Source organism: Neltuma alba, unplaced genomic scaffold (genome assembly GCF_004799145.2).
Source record: "Neltuma alba isolate B1F8T4 unplaced genomic scaffold, ASM479914v2 tig00011781_pilon, whole genome shotgun sequence".
NCBI classification, from domain to species: domain Eukaryota; kingdom Viridiplantae; phylum Streptophyta; class Magnoliopsida; order Fabales; family Fabaceae; genus Neltuma; species Neltuma alba.
The window spans coordinates 137,102-162,160 of NW_021636404.1; the positions used below are offsets into that span (position 1 = coordinate 137,102).

The 25,059-nt window shown below is 34.3% G+C and overlaps 2 protein-coding genes across 4 annotated transcripts; both read left to right on the top strand.

The window, feature by feature from the left end:
* Positions 1 to 13,323: 13,323 nt before the first annotated feature.
* Positions 13,324 to 16,239, top strand: LOC114717878 (MLP-like protein 28). Its single transcript, XM_028903105.1, has 3 exons — positions 13,324 to 13,534; positions 13,698 to 14,162; positions 15,640 to 16,239. Exons 1-3 carry the CDS (start codon positions 13,345 to 13,347, stop codon positions 15,903 to 15,905), a joined length of 921 nt encoding a protein of 306 aa, XP_028758938.1. The 5' UTR covers positions 13,324 to 13,344; the 3' UTR covers positions 15,906 to 16,239.
* A 2,318-nt stretch (positions 16,240 to 18,557) lies between these two features.
* On the top strand, positions 18,558 to 23,409 carry LOC114717877 (uncharacterized). Of its 3 annotated transcripts, none has more exons than XM_028903101.1 (7): positions 18,558 to 18,682; positions 18,990 to 19,484; positions 19,615 to 19,761; positions 21,464 to 21,547; positions 21,867 to 21,914; positions 22,025 to 22,452; positions 22,689 to 23,409. In XM_028903101.1, the coding sequence occupies exons 2-7, from the start codon at positions 18,992 to 18,994 to the stop codon at positions 23,304 to 23,306; spliced, it is 1,818 nt and encodes a 605-aa protein (XP_028758934.1). In that variant the 5' UTR covers positions 18,558 to 18,682; positions 18,990 to 18,991; the 3' UTR covers positions 23,307 to 23,409. The 3 variants fall into 3 exon arrangements, with proteins under 3 accessions (XP_028758934.1, XP_028758937.1, XP_028758936.1); XM_028903104.1 differs by having other exon boundaries at positions 22,873 to 23,014; XM_028903103.1 differs by lacking the exon at positions 21,867 to 21,914.
* The last annotated feature ends 1,650 nt before the right edge of the window (positions 23,410 to 25,059 follow it).

Here is a 25,059-nt window from a genome sequence, read left to right on the forward strand (position 1 = left end):
AATTTGAGCGTAGTGCTAACCTCAATTTATGCATAAGGTGCTAAACGCTTGTATTTAAGTTGAACCTAACTGTGATATAATGCAAGAAAAAGATGGATCTACGTACGTATATTATACATGTCTATGTAGTCTTTTTGAATGGTTGGGTTGACAAAATTCCATCTCAATAGGACTAAATCTACTACAGTAGCTCACCTCCCGCATTTATAATTTGCCTGTCACGTCTGCTCAGAATTTTCCAAAAATTTAATTGAGTTACTTTTAAGAATTTTGTTCTCATGATTAATCTTGACTGATATTAAGTTATATTTGAGTTACCAAGTTTCCAGGAAAGAAGGAAATACACAAGCCGAAGAGAAAAAGTGTATGATTGCAAAAGCATTGTTGATGGCAGCTAAATTAGGGAATGTTGAGTTTTTTGTTGAAGGTATCAACAGCAAACCTAGAATTAATCTCAATGGTTACTTTTTCTTTACAAAATTGGCATGTTTTCTTCAATGCTGTTGAATATCATCAAGCTGAGATCTTTGAGCTTCTCCGTCGTTTTCACTTTCAGAATGTGGTAGCAGCAATATTCACTGAGAATAACAATAAATTGGCAATGTTCAATGAGTTGTGTATCTCATCAATGGCTCAACACTGATTATCTAATTCTCTATTTCGTCTAAACCCTAAAGGCGATGGTACATTGTTATTTAAAACTTAGCTAGTAGGCATTGAATTTACCAGACTTGCTGCTATGTTTCCTGGCTTTGCCTTCCACGTCTATGTGATACAATGAACAAGGAACGAAGAACATTCCTTGATTGTCCACGACTTTCTGTTTGGATGGGTTACAATGGCTGAACTGGAAGGGATAATTTGTCCTTGTTTAGAATTGTTTAAAAATGGGGGGATAGTCTTTCCCAATAATTACTTAAAAGTGTTTATCTAACTGTTGGGAATAGATATTAATTACAAAGGAATAGGAAGACTTGTTAGTGTTACTCTGTTGGATGCAAAATGACTTTGGATGGGACTTTCTGTGTTTTGTTTTCTTCGCACGTTCCTGTCAGTGAGAAAATGAAGAAACAGAGGAATTATGGAAAGGCAAGGAGAAACTGAAAGTGCTTCGCGAATTAATTGATTTCCTTCAGCACTGATATCTTATTTATAATGATAATTACAAGGGATAATCTCTAACTGATTTGGTTACAATACATTACAGCTGCTAACAAACTACCAACGTAATACACACGTGTACATTATTTCCTAACACTGTCTATGAAATCGTTTCTGGTCCCGACTATAGTTATCACATTGCGATACCTATGAAATTAAAATTGGAAGAATTGCTTCTGAATTGTGAATAACATCGATCTGCAAAACCCAACGATGATCACATGTTGCTTAAAATATATGATTTAAAATATTATTGATATAACATAAACAAAGACTGCCAAAAAAATCCATAAATAAAATATAGTAGCGGAGCATTTTGTTTATACATGCATAGTACCGAAGTGAAGACTCATTTGAAACTCTAATATAATCAAATTGTTTATGCTTCTGAATTTTGCAGTGAAATTGTTATTATGTGTGTTCATACAAAACCAAGCGATTGTGCAACCATTTTATAAGTTCCATGAAATCTGTTGGCAGTTATCAGTAGGGAGCAGAAGAATTATTATGGCTCAAAGTAGTTCGCGTTTACCAATGGTGGCTGGGTTGAATGTAGGGTTCAATATCTCGTAAGGCCAAGAATTTGAATATTGTGGATTAAAAAAAATCTCATTAAAAGAGCTACTTTTATTTGGACTCAACTACACTCAAATTTGGATTAGCTAGCAGTAGCAGATATCAGGCTGGTGTACTGAAGAAAGTAATAGCTGGTGTTCCGGATTTTAGGATTGGAATGTCTCATCATCAAATATTGCTGTTGACCTTCAAGTCTTTCTTCCCATCGGGCATTCTCGGGAGTGCAGTTTAGTTATGATTTTGGGGATTGCATGGTGTAGTTCTCCAGCAGATGATTTAGCTATGCATATGCCATACTTCAATTTCTGCAAAGTTTTGCTGAAATTTCCATCAAGGATTTTCAACTGGGTAAGTTTGATATTCGTTTTAATTCATTGCATTGTCCTACTACTAGGCTTGAATTGACCTACGTGTCTGGCTCCTGCCATCCGTTTTCCTTCTGCGCATTATTTCTTAAAATTACTACCTTAGTCTTAAATATAAGATCCACTTTTATACCATAAAAGTAGATTTTATATTTAGGACTAGAAGTAGTAACTCAATTTTGCTATGGTCTAACCTTAGTTTTCTTAGAACTGAGCATTTAGGTAGCATTAGGTAATGTTTGGTATGAGAAAAAAAATCTTCTATAAAGGAAATGGAAAATGCACCTAGAATGGAAATGGGACAGGCGCATTCCCCATTCCCTTCCTAGAAAACACTTTTTACGTGCCAAACATTGCATTACTAAATCATGTTGTCCTGCTGTGTCATATTTTATTGCCAATACAAAGAGATCCCTCATTAAACTTAATACTGGACCATGAATTTGGACTGCTCTGGTTGTATAACTTCTTCATAACAGGCACTCAAGATTCACCCATAAGGATTTTTGCCCAAGTTTTTATTGATCTGTTTTTACTTGTTGACTTGTCAAGTCCTGGTGAGGGTGGGGTTTTGACTACCAGGATTGTATGGTGTTGATTGTTTTGAAATGACGGGGGACATATCAACTGCCCTGTCCCTCAGATCTCGCCCCTGCTCTGTCGTTATTCGATGCTCACTACATAAAATTAATCAAAATCCTAGATTCTTGATGCATGCTTCGCAATACAGCTTCCATGTTTTCGAAACCTAGCCTTTCATCAAGGGCACATTAGTTTCTCTCCATATGGCCATCGATAATGTTCAAAAAGATTTTTAACAGCTTTTGGGCTATAGTAATACTTTTTTCCTCTTCTTGCGCGGTAGGAAGAAGACATCATGATGTTTGCCAATTGCCATACTATATTTGATTGCGGGATTTCAACACTTTCATGACATTTTATACTCCTCCGGTCTTTAATATAAGACCCATTTAACTAACTTGATTAGATTAAGAGAGTTAGGTAAGTTAGTTAATTATAAGAAATGTGATATATTTTTCCTAAAACACCATAATAATCTTTCTTAATACCCCATCTCCCTCTTCTACTTAATTATGGTTGAAGGAGTATCCATAAGAGTAATTTAGAAAAAATTGATAAATATGAGAAATAGGTCTTATATTTATGACCAAAACCAATTCAACAATTGGATCCTATATTAAGGACTAGAGGAGTAATAATTACGAGAACATCTCATACATTGCATGGATATGATTGTAGCTTTCTTAGTGGGGGGAAGACATTACTTGTTTGTCTTACGGGCATCTTCTCTCCATGCCCTGTTGTGCTTGGGGAGATTCAAATGAAGATAAACTAAAAAGCCTTACAAGAAATGTTCATCATATTAAAAAAAAAAAAAAAACAAGAACAAAGAATCTACAAAATAAGGTCATTGAAGTCGGATTCGAAAGTAAATTGTTAAAGCTGCTATAAATGATGAGAGCCTTTCTTCGGTTCTGAAGCTTTGGTCCCTTTTTTTGTGCATGTATGTAATAAATTGCACAATTTCGTCTTAACACATGTGAGACTGGGGATGCTTGGTGTGGGGATGCTCAGGGTAACAGTTTGCCCCATGGTTAAATCTTCTGTTGTACTACCTCTTATCCTTAATGTAAGAACTACTCCTCTAGTCCTAAATATAAGACCTTTATACATACTAGTATAAGGGTTTTATATTTAGGACTAAAGGAGTAGTTTGATATTCAATTCGGTTCTAAATATAAGATCTTAATCCATTTTATCTCTCATATTTATTCATTGTTTTTAAGATAATCATTATAATGGTTGCACATGTAAAAGGTTTTCATCAAATGATAGTTTTAACTAATACACATGATTAACAATAGTATTTTAGAAAAAATAACACCTATTTCTTTCAAATAACTAACTCAGCAAACTTTTTTAATCTTTTCAAATTAGTCAACTAATTTTTATATTAAAAACGATAATGAAAGAACAAGACATGTTATACTTTGAGATTACAATCAACCATGAACCAAGAATAATATATTTACACAATATTTTTTTGTTTCTATATATTTTTTTACTACATTTAGGCACCATGTCATTTATATATCAACAAATAATTGAACTTTTTTTTTTTTTAAAAGATGGATTTTGTGATTCTCTCTTCGCTAGCTCTACCTCCTTCGAGCAAACTACCTGTAACCTCACTCTTCTAGATATGCAATCCCGAATAATTCTTTTTTTTTTTTTAAGTTCCGCATATATTTAACTTTTTTTTTGTCATCCTTAAATTCTTTAGAAATTTAAATTTTGAAGCTTTTAATTTCCAATGGGCAAGTCAAATCCACTGTTTAGTGGGATCAATCATTTTAACAGGCAACTTAATACCACAAACAATCCATAATTGGACCCAAAAAAAACCCTGAAAAGAAAAAACACTTCGATTCTGAACAAAAATAGATAACTAAGGACTATCTCACACTCAGAGGATTTGCCGGGAAAAAAAAGAAGAAGAAGAAAACACTAAAATTAACCTCAACCAATTCTAATATTTAAAATTGGAGGAATATTTATCACCTTTTTTTTTTTTTTTTTTGGGTAGAGCGGGACCCGGAGAGAGAAGCCAGCGGCAAGTGGAGAGAACGAAATAACTCAACCTCTGGCCGCCAACACGGAATAAACAAAGTCAACCCAAATGAATAAGCCTTTTACACACGGTTTCAGAGTTTCAGTTCAGTCATAGGAAGGGAATTCTATTGGTAAGTGTGTCTAATCTCTGTTCCTTTCAACAAAGTTGCTAGCTTCAAATTTCAAACCCACAGGCACTACATAAAGGAGTATCACCATCTTCTACATACAAGATCTTTAGGTTGCGTTACTCAAGGCAGACCACCCCAATTTTAACGAGATAGGTTCAGAACGACAAAAACAGAATCCAACTGCAAAGATTGGTTTGAATGTGTTAATAGAGTAATTAGCTAGTAGAAAGTGGCTAACTTAGCAAATCTCCCTCTCTCTATCTCTCTATATGGATATATATATATATATATATATATATTCTTCGTCTTAGTTATGCATACGGTCTGCGTGTGTTTTTGTGTATTACAGTGATGACAGAGGTCAAAGGTTTTGATATGGCTAATTTGTACAAGGCTATATCTGAGAACAACTGGCCTGCTGCGAAAGAGTTCATTGATCACCATCCCAGGGCCATGAACCAAGAACTTGTTGCTTCAACGGGAGAAACACCTCTCCATGTGACTGTAAAGTTTGACCATTTGAGCATTGTAGAGGAATTGGTGGGATTAGTTCCACCAGAATACCTTCAAAAACTTGATGCTCGTGGCTATACTCCACTTGGAATTGCTGCATCAAACAGGGGAATCATTCCAATAGCGAAATGCTTGGTTGATAAAAATAGCAATGCACTTTCTATTCCGAATGGACAGCTTAAATTGATTCCTGTTACATTGGCTTTTCGTGTTGGCCTCTCTGAAATGGGACGTTATCTCTATTCTGTCACTCCTTTGCAAGTCTTCAAACCAGAAAATGGCCCTCTGGGTCTTTGGTTTCTCGGAGGCTGTTTCGTCACTGGAGATCTTGGTAATACAACAAGCAATATGTCAACAATTCACTAGACATGTTTGATTTTCATTCTTTTCTCTACGCGGGTTCATGTTGTTATTTTGATATTCCATCTTATATGCTAAGTGATTATGATATATGAATAGATATTGCCTTGGATTTGCTTCAATGATGTGAAGAGCTGATTTTTGCCGCCGATTTTGGATACTTAACAACTGAGAACATTGCTTGCTATCTTTCTGATTCTCTCAACAACAGTCAACTTCACTTCTGGAAGCAATGGGATTATTACTGTTAGTGCATGCCACTCTTTTAAATGTCTGTTTTTTTCCTTTTATCCCTGCAATTTTTCACATGCTCTTTTCAGTTATATACAAGCCAAAGTGCTAAATTATGATGATGAGAGTAATGGTATTGAAGCTTAAGTTATTTTAACGATAATCTCGTTTTCATCATGGTATATTCTGTAAAGAAAAGACCTTGGAACTGAACTAAAAAAATTGAGAGAACGAACATTTCATTAACAATAGCTGGCTAATATATCAGCTTTTTCAAAATACTATCCAGGTCTAAAAGCATATCTTAGACTGATATGACATGACAATAGGGATAAACAATGTTGTAAAATCTTTTCAACTACTACAAAAGAAACCAAAGGTCTTGCAAAACCAAAACAAAAAATCAACAGAATACTTTTGCCTAAGGTAGTCTCATTGCTTCAATACTCCTCCTTGAGACTTTGTCTAGGGACTCTAACCTTCCTTCTAAGCTCCTAAAATCTATCTTTAGGCAAAGCTTTGGTGATTATGCCTGCAACTTGCTTTTCGGAACTGCAATGCACAAGACATATTTCTTGTTCCCTTTCAGCATTTCTGAGAAAATAAAGACCTTCATGTGTTTGGTATTCCCATGCTGCACAGGGTTTCTTGCAATAGCTGATCTGCTATCACTAAATATTTGAGTAGCTTCAGCTTGCTCCAGACCCAAATCTGTCAACATCTTTCTTAACCGAATTGCTTGGTTTGCATATTCAACTTCTGCATATGATTGAACCACAACCTCTTGCTTTTTGGAGTTCCACCAAAACAAACTAGAACCAGGAGAAAACGTACAACCTGATGTACTCTTCCCATCATCTAAGCTTCCAGCCTAATCACTATCCACATATCAAATTAACTTGGAATCTGTAACAAGTCTAACTCTGATCTGCCTTTTAAATACATCAGCACCGTTTTACCAGCTACATAATGCACCTCACTTGGTTATTGCATAAATATTGATGATAAATATGCTGCAAACATCACATAAGGCCTTGTTAAAGTCAGGCAAAGCAAGCTCCCGACAGAATTGTTATACTTACACCTCGATGCATCAGCCTTGATATCTATCTTCTTCATCACATTCAGATAATGTTTTATTGACTACCAAAGGGGTATCCTTAGGCCTGCAGCTTTGCATTTTAAAATATCCTAAAAGCTCTTGAACATAAGCTTGTGGAGAAACAGAGATTCCTTGATCTGTCATGAAATCCTGAAAAACAAAGCAGCCATACCTACAAACATATCTTTTCAACTACTACAAAAGAAAGTGCCATGACAGGCCGAATGTCTGGCAAGTCCAAAAACAAAAAAAAAATCAGTAGATTATCTCTGCCTAAAGTATCTAGACAAAGTCTCATTACATCAATATTTGCTTGAGCATGCTCGTTTCAAAATAGCCATATTAATTTTATCATGAAATCTATATATTTAAAACTCATTTGTTTGCGCATGATAGCTTCGCAAAATTCCAATAGCTTCACACAATTTACTTGTCCTTCTAGTTATTAATTTTATCACTTTCACTATTTGAAGAAGCTAATGTTTCTCCATTTCTTTGATCACTTCATTGGTGGAAAATATCAAAATACCATCAACAACGGCCACTAATCATTTCTGTGTAGACATGCAACAAGAAGACAAGATGAGTAAGAGAACCGAAGGTACAACAATATAATACTCTCTATCGGTTGATTGGAAGACGAAATCAAATAATATTGCAAATCTAATGGAATATTTATATCAAAAGATGTAAGAAATTTTATTTTATTAATCATACGTGAAAATCAGGTACGTCAAAATATGAAATTTGAAAATAAAAAATCATATCTTATGCATAAGATGCTAATTGCTCACATTTAAGTTGAACCTAACTGTTGTGCAACGCAAGAAAAAGATAAACCTTCGCATGCATATAATGTGTCTGTAATCCTTTTGAATGAAGGGTTGATAAAATTCCATATCAATAAGACTAAATCTACTACAGTTGATCACTTCCCTCCTTTATAATTTGTCAGGTATGTAGCTCAGAAATTCCCAAAAAATTAAATGAGTTGCTCTTAAGATTTTTGTTCTCATGATTAAGCTTGATTAATACTCCTCCGGTCCTAAATATAAGATCCCTTTTGTAGTGTAATTGTCCTAAATATAAGATCCCTTTTGTAATGTAAATTACACTACAAAAGGGATCTTATATTTAGGACCGGAGGAGTATTAAGTTATATTTGAGTTACCAATTGTCCAGGAATGAAGGAAATACATAAACAGAAATTGCAACATTCACGAGCAACTGAAATACTAAACCTGGTTTGTAAGAATCTAACATTTCTGAGTGAAGATAAAAGGTCTATGATTGCAAAAGCACTATTCACAGCGGCTAAATTAGGAAATGTTGAGTTTTTGTTTAAGATATCAACAGCAAACCCAGAATTAATCTCAATGGTCACTTTTTCTCAACAAAAAGGGCATGCTTTCTTCAATGCTTTTGAATGTCGTCAAGCTGAGGTTTTCAACCTTCTCTGTGAGTTTCACTTTAGGAATGTGGTAGCAACAATGTTCACTAAGAATCATGATAACTTGCTGCACACGGCAGCTAAGTTGGCTCCTGCTTCCCAACTTAACTGCATCCCTGGTGCTGCTCTGAAAATGCAAAGGGAATGGCAGTGGTTCAAGGTTAAAAGTTAAATTAGATGCTTTCGTGTGTGTGTTGTGTGGGGGAGATTAATATATAAATGAAATCATTAAATCACGCAGTTCCCACCTACTTGGACCTAATGGTTAGCAGAGGAGAGATTAAATTCAACAAGAAATGAGGGAATAATTGCATTAACTCAGGTGTAACAAACATAGGGTAAGGAAATTAGCTAAATTATTTATTGGCAACGATGTGTGTTGACTTCCCTCAATTACCTTATACAATTATATATATTTGAACTATTCCTTGATGTAGAACCCTATATTTTGGAGAAAACATTATAAATTTGATAAATAAATTGGATTAGAATTTTATATTTAGGATAAAATCTAATATCTAACTAGCTCTCATATTTAGGATTAGGATCAAGGGCAGTAATTTTTTTACAACTCACTGTTACAATATTTTTTTGTTAAGAGATAGAGCACTTCATATATCTATTAGAAAATAAACGCTTAAAGTTTGAACTCAATCTAGTTCCACAATTAAAACCTCAATTTATATATCCAATTGAGTTTCTCACTTTATCTAATCATAAATATCAAGTGTGGCTCAAAACAACTCAAAAAGATTTAAGACAACGTATTGGGCTTTATTGGAATAGCCTAGCTCGTCTCCAAAATCTTAGGGCTCTTTGTTTTGTTCTTTTATTTTCTTGTTCCTAAAACAATTATATAAAATTATTTTTAAAAAAATTTTGAGAATGAAAAAAATTTGTTTGAATAATTATTTAAAAAAATCATATTTAAAACAAAGAATATAAAAAAATCATATAGGCAAAAAGGAAGAAGGTTTGACCAATTTTCTAAAACAAAAAATTAAAAAATACAAAAGATAAAAATAAAAAAAATCCTAAAAATTGCTTTATTTTTTAGTTTTTACAAAAATATTACTGTGTTTTGAAAACAATCAACTAAAAACAAGTTACCAAACATGTTTTTTGACCTTTATTTTTAAAGACAAACAATTATTTTTAAAATAAGAAACCAAACAAGCTCTTAATTTTTATTTTTTTGGGTAATGGATTGGAATAATTATCATGAGGTCTCAAAAAATAAATTTAATTATAAAAATTTCTAATAATAACTCAGCAGTATAAATTTGTTGTCATCATCTATATTGAAATTTATCATGGCATACTTTTCAGTTGCATGTTATGGGAATTTTAGATGATTAAATTCCTTTCTTAACATTTTATAATAATTCCCCCCGATATTTTAGATTTATATTGTATAAGGGTATGATCCATGTTTAACAAAAGATATAAAATGGCAAGGGGGGGGGGGGAGGACTACTTTACTCCAAACTCAAAACTAAAAAAGATTGAATATTAATTTTGAACTCACTTTAAATGGGAATCAAATACTACCTCTGATCTTAAGTATGAGAGTTAATTTATAGTATAATTTATGCTACAAACTAGTTTTTATAATTAAAAACTAACTTACTTGATACTAATATAGTGCGTATTTGGAGTAGCTTATAAATAATATTTTAATCATAATTTACAAAATACAAGTTAAGTATATAAAAGAAATTTTATCTTGATTTATATAAAACGTGTTTATAAAATGCTTATAAATGTTTTTCCAAACAAAACTGTAATTGCCAAAAAAAAAAAACATATCTCCAAATCAAATCAAATCAAATATAGGCGACGTCACATGTTTCACGTGCAAAACTAAACATTGAATGGCAGATAATATTAGTAGTTCTGAATTTTTTGTTTTTGACCAGTAGTTCTGACTTTGGAGCCAGTGTTCCCTAATCATTTCTGTGGATCAATTAATTTCCCCCATTCCACTAATTCGATTCAAGAGTAGGTCCCATTCAAGCAGTTTTCGGCCAGCTAGTGTCTGTCTCTGGCCCCTTTTTTTTTTTAATTTTTTCTTATTCTTATTTTTATTTTTTTAGGAGTGTCTGAATCATAAAAACGATCGAAAGTGATAAAATTAAAATCTGAACTTTATTTGACACCATATATATATATACTGTAATTATATATAAAAGAAGAGGTATCCATATTTAATATCCAACCACACCTTGAACAGAATTACTTCTAATAAAATAATATATGTAAATAATAAAAAAAATATAATTGTGCTGTAAATACAAGCATCGAATTCATGGAAATGTAACATGTATTATTAGCTAGGTACTTCGGTTTTAATTTCTTTTTTGAATTAATACATTATATTTAAAACTAAAATAAATATCCCAACTAGCTGGCTTTTATATTTGAGGAGCAGAGAGAGTGATATCCTTTGCATTGTTAGTTTAATTTCTTGTGACTTGAATTATTGTCCTGAAAAACTACACCCTGACGAAGCTAGATACATGTTGGGTAGACATTAATGTCAATATTTATAAATCCTTTCATTTTAAACTATTTTTACACACTCTGTCCATATTCTACTTTAATATGAATCAACAAGTTAACATGTGTGTAAAATTTTATAAAAATAATGATATTTATAAATTATAAATAATGTGGCCCAACGTACGCTTAAACTATTTTTTATTCTAATTTCAGTTTTTATAAAACATATCATATAAATAAGTTAACGTGAAACTATTTTTTTTAAAAAAAATCACATTTAAATATAAATTACATTATATTAATTAATTTTTATTCTAATTTTTGTTTGCAAACATCAATTAGAATAAAATTCACTTTGGCAACCAATATGTGTTGGTCCTAGTGAAAAGAGTTTTAATTGTTTAAACACGAGGCCTTGAGTTTAAATTTATATGAATGGAGAAAACGTTTTTAAGAGAACTATCTTTAATGCCCCCAATAATATTTAAATTTAACTCAGGTATACGACCGTGTTTAAAAACAAAAAAAACAAAATTACAAACCTAAACCCAATATAAAGCGAAGGTGCATTGGGCTTACTTTTTTTTTTTTCCTGTTTTTTGTGAATGTCGATAAGTTGAAGGCATTGTGGAACCACATCAAAAGACAAGTGGGATCAAGTGATCTGGACAAGTCCACCTGAAGAGATGCAGGAAGTCCTTGAGGCTGACCTTGTAGGTATAGAAAGTAGGAGAACGATTTATAATTGAGTGTTTTGTTGGGCTTCGGCCCCTTCCTTTACCAAAAAAAAAAAAGACAAGTGGGATCATTCTTATTGCTAACTTATCTCTTTAGAGAGAACTCATATATTACTTCTAATTTTTAATATAAAAATTAGTTTAATTTTTAATTTGATTCTAAATATAAAACTCTTATCTATTTTATCTTTTATATTTATCTATTTTTTTCAAAATAGTCTTTACAGTAGTTGTATATGTTAAATATTTTATTAAATAGTAGTCCTCGCTAATACAAATTATTAACAAAGATATTTTATGAAAGACAACACTAGTTTAATACAAATAATTAACTTAACAAACTTTTTAAGTTTCTTTAAATTAGTCAACTAGTTTTTATAGTAAAGATTGAAGATAGTATAAAGCAACGTACATCTATTATTAACCCCCCCTTTTATGTTTAAATTTTCTTTATATTATTGAGTGCTTTTGATGATAGCTCAACAAAATTGTGGGGGGGGGGGAATTAAATGATATAATGATCTACTAGCTATGCTGCATAGAATTTGAAAATAAATTATATTACCTCTGGTCCTAATTAGAAGACCTCATTTATAGTCTACTATAAATGATGTCTCATAATTAGGACTAGGGATAGTATATACTCATTCTAAGCTGCTCTGGTACTCATTCTAAGCTCATCAAATTTGAATTATTTCGTGGATAGTTTAGATTTAATTTTTTATTTTTATTGATTTAAAATAATTATTTTAATAGGTATATGCTATAGAGTAAAGATAATCTCTTAACTACTATTTTTTTAAAAGATGTTTTTTCTATTTAAAAATTTAAAATCTGAATTGTTTAAATGAGATTTAAATGATTCAGATTTGATAAGCTTAAAGTGCTTATAACAATTTTTTCTATGAATAATAAGTTTTAGATAAACCTGAACCATTCAAATAAATTAAAGGATAAAATTTTATTCAAGATTTTAATCGTCAAATGCTAGCAGAACACCTCGTGAGCTCAACCACCTTGTATGCAATAATTCATGTTGATATTAATGACGCCTAAGATGTGGCAATGCCATATGTGGAGTATTCATTCAATGTTTATCACATCGATGAGCATCATGCGCTTATCATTGTAATGCAATCTAAACCATGGAAGATTTAAGATGAACGGGTCAGATTTAAAATTTTTAATATACAATTTTTTGAACTATAAATTTATTTTTTAAAGATATTTTAGTTATGATATTATATTTGTTTTAAATTCTGTATCTATTAAAACAAAACTTTGATTTAAATATATAAAAAATTTAAATTCAATCTGAACCGTTTAAAATCAATATGGATAGTTTAAATTGTAATTAGCACTTTATGCTCGTCATTGTGATGAGCATGGGGACGGAAAATAGACTGCATTTGTAAAGAAAAGGACGGAAAAGTATTCATTGCAAAGCAGGTCATGGGGACTACTTACCGTTGATATTTATTACATATGGACCCTTCGAACCACCTCTAATTTGCTATATAAAGGGCTAGGGCTTCAGCCTTCGTTGTGCATATCGCTCACCACAAACAGAAAAGAAAGAAAGATGGCTCACTTATTCGGGAAGGTTGAAGCAGATGTTCATCTTAATGCTTCTGCTGAGAAGTTTCATGAAATGTTCAGCAGCAATCCTCATCACATTGCCAACCTTGCTCCTGGGAAAGTCAAGGCTGTGACTACGCAACAAGGTCATTTCGGACAAGTTGGCTCTGTCCTTGTCTGGAATTATGTTCTTGGTAAGCCAAATTTTAATTTATCAGTATCATGTCGACGGTGTTTTTTTTTTTAATTGATGATTTTCGTTTATTTTTGAGATTGAATAAGCTTCACTATATGATATATATATATATATATATATTATCAGATCAAATGACTGATATTAGTTGTGACTGCACGTAGATGGGAAGACCTGCGTGGCCAAGACTGTGATTGAAGCCATAGACCCAGCAAAGAACTCAATCACTTTGAAGATAACAGAAGGCGATGTACTTGAACATCTCAAGAGCTTCAAAGCCACGATTCAAGCCATTCCAAAGGAAAAGGGAAGTGTGGTCCACTGGACTTATGAGTACGAAAAGCTTCAGGGACAAATCCCAGATCCTCATTCTCTGCTGCAGCTCGCATCTGAGGTTAGCAGAGACATTGATTCACACCTCACACAAGGACAAGACGATCATGAGGAACAGTTACTTGGGAAGGTGGAAGTTGATGTTCACATTGATGCTTCTGCAGACAAGTTTCATGAATTGATGACCTCCAAGCCACACCACATTCCTAATATTTCTCCTGCCAACGTTCAACATGCTGCTACAGATGCAAACTGGGGCAAACTCGGTTCTGTCATTACCTGGCACTATGTCCATGGTAAGTACTCAACTACTTATTTATGCATATGTGTGTGTATATATGTATAGAGAGAGAGAGAGAGTAAGGTAGGTATGTACACTTTCTCTTCAGTACTCCTCCTGGCACTACTATGAAAAAAAGTTTTCACGACACTAATTTACGGCGGTTATTAGAAAAAACGTTGTAAAAAATGTGACGGTGGCATTTCTGTAATTATAGGCAGACTTTTAAAGGCAGTTATTAAAAAACTGCCGTAAGAAATACTTTTAACAGCGGTTTTTTAAATAACCGCCGTAAAAAATACTTTTAACGGCAGTTTTTTAAATAATTGCCGTAAAAAGTCTATCAGAATTTTAAAATCCATCGCGCGATAGTTTTCACTTTTCAGAGTCAGAGCTCATAGTCCCCCATACCACATCCTCACTCGATTTTCTCCCTCCTCCTATATTTCTCGACGTTTATCCATTGCTTCTATCATTTCCGCCATGTTCTTCCATCACTGTCGCTGTTGTTATTGTCGTCACCATTGCCTCATCCTCTTCATTCTTATAATTGTGAGTTTTTCACCTCCATTCTTTCTGTGGATTTCACAGTTTTTGTGGTTTGATATGATTATTTTCTTTGTTTAAAAATAAGATGCTTAATCTGAGTTTAAAGAGATATGATTTTTAGCATATCTGAGTCTTTGATTTTATCAGATCTGAGTGTTTGATTTTATCTTTATTAAATCTTAGTTGCTTCGATCTGGTAGCCTAAGGTGAAGCTAAGTGACGCTATGGCAGGAAAGAATCTATATTTATTCCATCAGAATGCTTTTAACTGGCGAGAGACTTCCTTTGAGGCTTTGTTCTCCCATTCCCTCCTGATCAATAGAGTGAAATGTAGCTTAAAGGAATAAAAAATTTTCACGGCGATTATCTATATAACTGCCATGAAAAGTCACATAGCACGGCGATTCTTAAACCGCCGTGAAATCCTCTACATTTTACGTCAATGGCATAGACGTCGGTTTCAAAACCGCCGTAAAAAGCTTATTTTAACCGCCGTTAAATGTATTTTTTGTAGTAGTGTGGTTTTCTTCTGGGAAAACGACACTTTGAACAGTGAAGTGCTGCTTCTGACTGAGTGCTCATGATTTATAACTGAGTTGCAGTTATTTCCAATCCGAGTCAATGATGATGTGCTTCGTTGTTATTTATTTGGAAATCATTATGTAGTTCTAAGGAAGGAATGTAATTACCAAAAAATCTCATAACAAGTGAATGACAAGTTTCAGTGTCGGAAATATGATAACAAGGATCCATACTGCTTACTTCTCATTTGGACCTTTTGATAATCATATTCTTTCTTTGGGACATCATAGTGATTTCTGCTTTATTCTTCTTATAAGGCGCCAAGTCGTCATTTTCCTTTTCATTTTTACCGTTCAAGATCAAAGAATTAATATGCTTCCCTTGGGACATGATACTGAACTGGTGTTGTGATGAATTAACAGAGGGGAAAAACTGTGTGGATAAGGAGAAGATCCATGCCGTAGATGCGAGCAAGAACTTAATCACTTTGAGAGTTGTGGAGGGAGATATCCTGAAGGATTTCAAGAGCATGGACATAACACTGCAGGCAGCTCCAAAGGATAAAGGGAGTTTGGTGCACATCACCATGGAATATGAGAAGCTGAAAGGTCACATTCCTGATCCTCACACTCTCACAAAGTTGGTCGCTGATGTTACAAGAGAGATAGGTTCTCATCTTGCCCTCTAGTCCCCACCCTTATTCTAAGCCTGTCCATCGAGATAACATATGGTGGGTAAATCATGGGATTTGAATCTTAATTAAAGTCCTAATAAAGTGCGTATTATCATAAGTTATATATGAGTAAAAACAGGTTCAGTCAGAAGTTGTAATGCTTGATGACGACGAGCTTGTTCTTATGTATTGCAATTATGTTAGCTGCTGTTCTTGTATATATGTGTGATGGAAGACTTGATATTATTCATGGTTGAGTGGGTAGGTTCTGTTTGGTTGTTATATCTATCAAGTGCACTTTATGATTATCAAATTTATAAATAGGATTGAATTTGTGAATTTTCCTATATCTATCAAGTGCACTTTATGATTATCAAATTTAGAAATAGGATTGAATTTTTGAATTTTCACTTACAAGGGAGCTTGCCTTCTAATAATGAGTCTGTTTATTATAATAAGATGTATTCTTTTATGTAATAACAATCGATTATATATAAAACGAAAGAAATTATACAGCTAGAATCAGTAAGAAAGGGTCCATGGGTTTGGTTTTAATAGTAGATCAGTTTTATCTAAAAAATGGCTAAAATAATACTCCCTCTTGTCCATATTGCAAAAGGTTAACAAGTTAATTCACTCAGATCAAGAAATGGTGATTATATCACTAAATGTGTTCCAAAAATGTAAAGGTTTTCAAACTTACCCTTATAAGAAATATCGAGAAGCTAGTGAAAAGTTATTTACATGAGTAATATGAGTGTTCATGAGGCACAGATGCCTATTATGCCGGCAGAAAAAATGTCCAACCCAGTCTAATAAAAAGAGACCCAAACAAAAATTGGTATTTTTGAGCTGGGCTTATCACAGGCAAGGTCAGGCAGCAGACAAGGTATATTGCCCAGCATATTTGGCCCTACCAGAAAAATATATAATTATATATATTATAATATTATTTTTCAACCACTATCCCTTTTTATTTTGGCAAAAAGAATTGTTCTTTTTTGTTGCTTGCACTCTTCCATAGTACTCCTCCAATCCTTAATATAGGATCCAATTGTTGAGTTGGTTTTGGTCCTAAATATAAAACCCATTTCTCATATTTATCAATTTTCTCTAAATTACCCTTATGGATGCTCCCTCAATCATAATCAAGTAGAAGAGGAAGATGGGGTATTAAGAAAGATGATTATGGTATTTTAAGCAAAACGTGTCACATTTCTTACAATTAATTAACTTGCCTAACTTCCTTAATCTAATCAAATTAGTTAAATGGGTCTTATATTAAAGACTAGAGGAGTATCAAATTTTTATTCATTTATTTGCCTACCATTACCATGAATTAATAGCTCTTTTTTTTTTTTCAAATAATCATTAGAGTGTATTATTTGATCATTACTTATTAATTTAACCTAATTGATCGAATCTTCAGGTTGGGCCATTGGGGCTACAAGTTTCATACTGTAGGTAAAGATAATCACAATTGAATGTTTATTATTTTCTCGCCAAAGCCTCAGGAGTTAATAGTAGAGGTAGTTTTAATCCACAATTTTACTAATTAATTTTCATAATTTATAAGGTAAGTTTTAAGTACATATTTTTAAATGCAATTTTACTAATTAATTTTCATATTTTATATTCATATATTTATAAGGTAATTTTTAAGTACATATTTTTAAATGCAATGTGATCTATATATCATAGTTTATTTGGCAAATACAAATATATTCATCATAAACACACGGAAAACCTTAATATATAGGAGATAAACATTCAATTGTGCCGATTTTAACTTACATTATGTTTTATTTTTTTAAGACAAAAAATGTAAGCTTATTTTGAAATATCTTAAGGTGTGAAATTATAAATGCATTTGAAATTCACAATAGTATTTATAAGATATAATTAGATATTTTTATCACATAATATTAGTAGAATGTCACTACTTGAGTAAGAAAGCCTACTCTATCCAGCCTACTCAAAGTATTTAGGATTTTTTATTGTGTAGAGTCGGTGCAGCTAGCTCATTCTTCAGGTTGAGCAATGAACAAGTGTCATGTCCTGCCCGATCCAGCTCATCAACACCTCTAACCGGTAATAATAATGTGCAAGGGTAAACTAGAAAAAAATTCATTAATGGCCCTGTTGACATATTACACTTTATGTTAATTTTGGTGGGCTCACTTTTTTCATGTCGTTTTGGAATCCCAGAAACCGCGTAGGGTAATCAAAAGCAGGGAGAAATTTTTTTTCTTTGGATGATAACTCCCCATTCTTTTGTTCTTTTCTTTTTTGTTTGTTTTGTGGCAAAAAAAGGTGTTAATGAAGTGGAACCACCGTAAATCTTAATATTCTAATATTTATGCGTCTTTCACTTTACTTTTATTACATATATTATTCAATAATTTTATCTGATGTCCACTTTAACTCAAATCCCCTCACATTTGAAAATCTGAAGAATATGAAAGAATAAAAATTTTACCTTTAATTCTAAAAATAACCTCAACTAATTCTAATATTTAAAATTAGAGGAATAGTTATCACTTTTTTCTTTGGGTAGAGCGGCACCTGGCGAGAGAAAGTGAAATACAGAGAAACTAGCAGCAAGTAGAGAAGACGAAATATCTCAATCTACGCCCGCCAACACGGAATAAACAAGGTCAACCCAAATGAATGAGAAGGGAACAATAATACCTATGAGCAAGTAATATATAATCACGAGCTGCTAAGGAAGGCTGAGCCCTTTACGGTTTCAGAGTTTCAATTCAGTCAGCTGGAAAAAGCAAATTCTATTGGTACGTATGTCTAATCTCTGCTCCTTCCAACAAAATACTGTCCATCAATAAATTGCTAGCTACAAATTTCAAACCCACAGGCACTATACAGAGTGTAGGTCGAGTTACGTAACTCAGAGCTCCCCAATTTTAACGAGATAGGTTCCGAAAGACGAAAACGGAACAGAGATTGGTTTGAATGGGTTAATAGAGTAATTAGCTAATAGAAAGTGGTTAACTTAGCTAATCTCTCTCTCTCTCTCTCTACACGCACACACACATTCTTCGTCTTAATTATACAATCCGTGTGGGTATTTGTGTCTTACAGTGATGACAGAGGCAATAGGTTTTGATTTGGCTAACTTGTACAAGGCTATATCTGAGAACAATTGGCCTGCTGCGAAAGAATTCATTGATCACCATCCTAGGGCCTTGAACCAAGAACTTGAGGCTTCAACAGGCGAAACACCTCTCCATGTGGCTGTAAAGTTTGGGCATTTGAGCATTGTAGAGGAATTGGTTAGATTAGTTCCACCAGAACACCTTCAAAAACTTGATGCGCATGGCTATACTCCACTTGGAATTGCTGCATCACACAGGGGAATCGTTCCAATAGCGAAATGCTTGGTTGATAGAAATAGCAATGCACTTTCTATTCCAAATGGACAGCTTAAATTGATTCCCGTTACATTGGCTTTTCGTGTTGGCCTCTATGAAATGGGACGTTATCTCTATTCTGTCACTCCTTTGCAAGTCTTCAAATCAGAAAATGGCCCTTTGGGTCCTTCGTTTCTCAGAGGCTGTTTCGTCACTGGAGATCTTGGTAATACAACTTACAATATGTCAACAAATCACTATGTATATGTTTCATTTTCATTCTTTTCCCTATGCGGGTTCATGTTGTTATTCTGATATTCCATCTTACATGCTAAGTGATTATGATATATGAATAGATGTTGCCTTGGATTTGCTTCAACGATGTGAAGAGCTGATTTTTGCTGCCGATTTTGGATACTCAACAATTGAGAACATTGCATTCTATCTTTCTGATTCTCTCAACAAAAGTCAACTTCGCTTCTGGAAGCAATGGGTTTATTACTGTTAGTGCATGTCACTCTTTTAAATGTCTGTTTTTTTCTTTTTATCCCTACAATTTTCTGCATGCTCTTTTCAGTTATATACAAGCCAAAGTACTGAATTATGATGATGAGAGTAATGGTATTGAAGCTCAAGTTGTTTGAACTATCACTCGTATAATTTCGTTTTCATCATGGTATATTCTGTAAAGAGAAGAGCTTGGAACTGAACTAAAAAAAGTGAGAGAACGAACATTTCATTAACAATAGCTGGCTAATGTATCAGCTTTTTCAAAATACTATCCAGGTCTAAAAACATATCTTAGACTGATATGACATGACAATGGGGGTAAACAATCTTGTAAAATCTTTTCAGCTACTGCAAAAGAAACCAAAAGGTCTTGCAAAGCTAAAACAAAAAATCAGTAGAATACATTTGCCGAAGGTAGTCTCATTGCATCAACACTCCTCCTTGAGACTTTGTCTAAAGACTCTTAAGCTTCCTTCTAAGCTCCTGAAATCTGTCTTTAGGCAAAGATTTAGTGATTATGCCTCCAACTTGCTCGTGGAACTGCAATGCAGAAGACATATTTCCTATTCCCTTTCAGCATTTCTGAGAAAATAAAATTTGACCTTCATGTGTTTGGCATTCCCATGCTGCACAGGATTTCTTGCCATAGCTGATCTGCTATCACAAAATACTTTAGGAGTTTCAGCTCGCTCCAGACCCAAATATGTCAACATCTTTCTTAACCAAATTGCTTGGTTTGCATATTCAACTTCTGCAGAAACCAAGAGAAAACGTATAACCTGATGTACTCTTTCCATCATCTAAGCTTCCAGCCCAATCACTATCCACATATCCAGTTAAGTTGGAATCTGTAATAGGTCTAACTCTGATGTGCCTTTTAGATACCTTAGCACCCTTTTACCAGCTGCATAATGCACCTCACTTGGTTGTTGCATGAATATTGATGATAAATATGCTGCAAACATCACATCAGGCCTTGTTGGAATCAAGCAAAGCAAGCTCTGAACAACACTTATGCCTCGGTGCATCAGCCTCCATATCTTCTTCATCACATTCAGATAATGTTTTATTAACTACTAAAGGAGTATCCTTAGGCCTGCAGCTTTGCATTTTAAAACATCTCAAAAGCTCTTGAACATAAGCTTGTCGAGAAACGGAGATTCCTTGATCTATCATGAAATCCTGAAAACAAAGCAGCCGTACCTACAAACATATCTTTTCAACTACTACAAAAGAAAGCTGCCATGACAGACCGAATGTCTGGCAAATCCAAAAAGAAAAAATCAGTCGATTATCTCTGCCTAAAGTATCTAGACAAAGTCTCATTACATCAATATTTGCTTGAGCATACTTGTTTCAAATAACCATATCCATCTCACCTTTTCTCTCCAGTAGCCAAACGTCAGCATTAGTAAGCCATTCCCTTCAGTATTATTAGCTGAGATTTCTCTCACCTATTTTTTATTTTTATATCCTCGGCTGAATCTTATTCTAGCTAAGCCAGACGCTGACAAGCCTTGATACATGTCTCATGAAATCTATATATTTGAGACTTATTTGTTTGTGCATGATAGCTTCAGAAAATTCGAATGGCTTCACACAATTTACTTGTCCTTCTAGTTATTAATTTTATCACTTTCATTATTTGAAGAAGCTAATGTTTCTCCATTTCTTTGATCACTTCATGGGTGGAAGATATCAAAATACCATCAACCATGACAGCTAATCATTTCTGTGTAGACATGCAACAAGAAGACAAGATTAGTAACAAAGCCGAAGGTACAATAATATAATACTCTCTATTAGTTGATTGGAAGACAAAATCAAATAATATTGCAAATCTAACAGAACATATATATCAAAAGATGTAAAGAAAATTTTATTTTATTAATCATACATGAAAATCAGGCATGTCAAAATATGAAATTTGAAAATAAAAATCATATCTTGTGCATAAGATGCTAATTGCTCACATTTAAGTTGAACCTAACTGTTGTGCAATGCAAAAAAAAAAAAAAAAAAAAAAAAGATAGACCTTTGCATACACGTGTCTGTAATCCTTTTGAATGATTTGGCTGACAAAATTCCATCTCAATAGGACTAAATGTACTATGGTTGATCACATCCCTCCTTTATAATTTGTTTGGTATGTAGCTCAGAAATTCCCAAAAACTTAAATGAGTTGCTTTTAAGATTTTTGTTCTCATGATTAAGCTTGACTAATATTGAGTTATATTTGAGTTACCAATTGTCCAGGAATGAAGGAAATACATAAGCGGAAGTTGCAACATTCACGAGCAACTGAAATACTAAACCTGGTTTGTAAGAATCTAACGTTTCTAAGTGAGGATAAAAGGCCTATGATTGCCAAAGCACTGTTGACGGCGGCTAAATTAGGAAATGTTGAGTTTTTGTTTAGGGTATCAACGGCAAACCCAGAATTAATCTCAATGGTCACTTTTTCTCAACGAAAGGGGCATGCTTTCTTCAATGCTGTTGAATATCGTCAAGCTGAGGTTTTCAACCTTCTTCGTGGGTTTCACTTTAGGAATGTGGTAGCAGCAATGTTCAATGAGAATCACGACAACTTGCTGCACACGGCAGCCAAGTTGGCTCCTGCTTCCCAACTTAACCGCATCCCTGGTGCTGCTCTAAAAATGCAAAGGGAATGGCAGTGGTTCAAGGTTAGAAGTTAAATTAGATGCTTTTGTGTGCCTGTTGTGTGAGGGAGATTAATATATAAATGAAAATCATTAAATCATGCAGTTCCCACCTACTTGGACCTAATGGTTAGCAGATGAGAGATTAAATTCAACAAGAAATGAGGGAATAATTGCATTAACTCAGGTGTAACAAATATTTTACTATACAATTTATCAAAAATTTTCTTCTTTCTATTTTTTTTTTTTTTGAATTATAGGCAGTAGAGAGTGTGGTGAATCTTGGAATTGAGCTTCGTCTAAATAAAGAAGGGTTGACCCCTCTGGACTATTTTAAAAAGAATCACAAAGAACTCAGGAATGAAGGAGAGAAATGGATGAAAGATACTGCATCTTCTTGCTCAGTTGTTGGTGCTTTAATCGTTACGATTGTGTTTGCCACAGCTTTTACTGTTCCGGGTGGAAACGATCAAGCATCTGGGTATCCAATATTTCTGAAGGAAAAGTTGTTCAAAGTTTTTTTAATTTCAGATGCAGTGTCCTTGTTTGCTTCTACTACTTCTGTGCTTACATTTTTAGGAATCCTCACGTCACGCTATGCAGAAGAAGACTTCCTTTACTCCTTACCTACAAAACTGATCATAGGCCTTTCTACCCTTTTTCTCTCAATTGCAACTATGCTGATAGCCTTTTCCGCAACAATAATCATCATGTGGCAACATAACTCATCACCTTCATGGGTTTTTCTCCCTGTTATTATGGTTGCCAGCGTGCCATTGAGTCTCTTTGTTTTATTACAGTTCCCTCTTCTTGTTGAAATAATTTCTTCTACTTATGGTCCAGGCATCTTCCACAAGAAGGTGAAGAAGTGGCCATGAAATTTGTGTGTACTTCAGGCTTTAATTTGCACATTTAGAACATAAACATGTTGATGCATGAATACTCCGGATAAAGTAGTTCTAAAGAGGTGTGTGTTTTTAAGTTTGCTTCATCCCCGAATCTCCATTTTCCCAAAGACTCCAGGACACATGCTTTTTGTAGCATTACCAGAGAAACAAACAAAGCCATTGGCGGAGTAGATGACTATGTGACAGATCCAAATTTGCATGGAAGGTTAAGGCTTCGTTTGGATTACCGTCTGAAACGCTAAACGGCCCTAGGAAATTGTGAAACGGAGGTTTGCATCTGAATTGAGCCAAAATGATTGTTTGGCTGGGACAATTAACGCAACCAGCTTCTGAACCAAATGGTAAACGTTTCCAACGCAGCTGGGAGTTACTTTTGGAGAGTTTGAAACTGAGATATACCGTTATGGAGCATTAATTGCATCTGAAAAATATGACCTACCAGTATTAACCCTCACTCCATTTCCCCTCCCCCGAACGGCCGAACCCACCTTCATTTCCATTTCAGGTCACTCCCTCCGTCCGTAGAGCTCACCCCCAGGCTTTCATCTTCACCGTGACCGGCTGCTCTCCCTCCGTCCCTCTCGCCGGCGCTTCTCCGTCCGTGACTGTCACCGGTGATTCTCCCTCCTTCAGTCTCTCCATTTTCTCCCACACGGCCGAGCGTTCTCCCCTGCTCTTCTCTCTCACGCTCTCCCGTGTTCTTCTTCCATTTCAGGTGGTCCTCCGGTTGTTCGACCGAGCTCGCAATTTCGTTTGCTGTTGGATGTGCCAGAGATTCGCCGGAGTCGATTTGCTGCAGATCGGTGTGGTCTTCTCCCAGATCTTCATTTCATCCTCAGTTTTTTAGTTTCACCGGATCTGTTGAGCTTCACCGTGCTTCCCGTAGATCCAGCCATCTCTGCTCCATTTGATTTCTGCTAGTCGATTTACCGTGGCTGCCTCAACTCAGACGCAAGTCTTCAACTCTGTTCTGCTCCACTCGATTTACCGTGTCCATTGAAGTCGGCACTTCTCCCTCCGTCACTCTCTTCTGCTTGGGGCTGGTTGAAGGTCTTCAACTCGCAGCTCCAATTCGCAGCTCCGATTCGCAAGTAAGGTCACCGTGTCTGATGCATATATACATATATATATTTGAGCTGGACTGATTGTTGTTCCAATTCGCAGCTCCAATTATGTTTGAGTTCTGATTGTTGTTCTCCTTTTCGTTTAGATACACTGTGAAAGCAGAGGGAAGTTTTGTGCCTTTCGATTGCTACTGCTTCTGTCCGTTTAGCTTCACCCTGCGTCTGCGTCGAACTTGTCTGCTCCTCTGACATTGGTTTGTGGTTTTAATTCTCTTGTAGTATCTGATGAATTTGCCCATTTTTGATTAACCTTGAATGTGATGAATTTGCCATCTGTGATGAATTTGCTTCACGTACAATGACTCGGTGCTACTGCTTCTCTACGTTTGCCTGTGTTGTTTGTGCTGTTAGGAGCCATTGTAGGAATATAATTCAATGTTGAATGTCATATTTGTGACCGGGGTTTAACATCGAATTTGGTTTCCTTTTTCAGAATATAAAATAGTTTTTTTTTTCTAATTTGTTTTAGCATGTTGTAAATTCTGTTATTTTCAAAATATCATTCTTAAGAATATGTGAGACTTATTATTTAGGGGTTTCATTTAGAATTTTGTGATCTTGGTGAAGAGGGATGTGGTTAGGTTGCCCTATGGTGAATA

Bases quoted from the DNA above. Each gene is read 5' to 3' on its own strand.
- LOC114717878 (XM_028903105.1), top strand. From the start codon at position 13,345: ATGGCTCACTTATTCGGGAAGGTTGAAGCAGATGTTCATCTTAATGCT. The intron at 13,535-13,697 runs GTAAGCCAAATT...GACTGCACGTAG, and splicing joins TGTCTGGAATTATGTTCTTG to ATGGGAAGACCTGCGTGGCC. The intron at 14,163-15,639 runs GTAAGTACTCAA...ATGAATTAACAG, and splicing joins TACCTGGCACTATGTCCATG to AGGGGAAAAACTGTGTGGAT.
- LOC114717877 (XM_028903101.1), top strand. From the start codon at position 18,992: ATGACAGAGGCAATAGGTTTTGATTTGGCTAACTTGTACAAGGCTATA. The intron at 19,762-21,463 runs GTTAGTGCATGT...CATGGGTGGAAG, and splicing joins GAAGCAATGGGTTTATTACT to ATATCAAAATACCATCAACC. The intron at 21,915-22,024 runs GTATGTAGCTCA...CCAATTGTCCAG, and splicing joins CCTCCTTTATAATTTGTTTG to GAATGAAGGAAATACATAAG.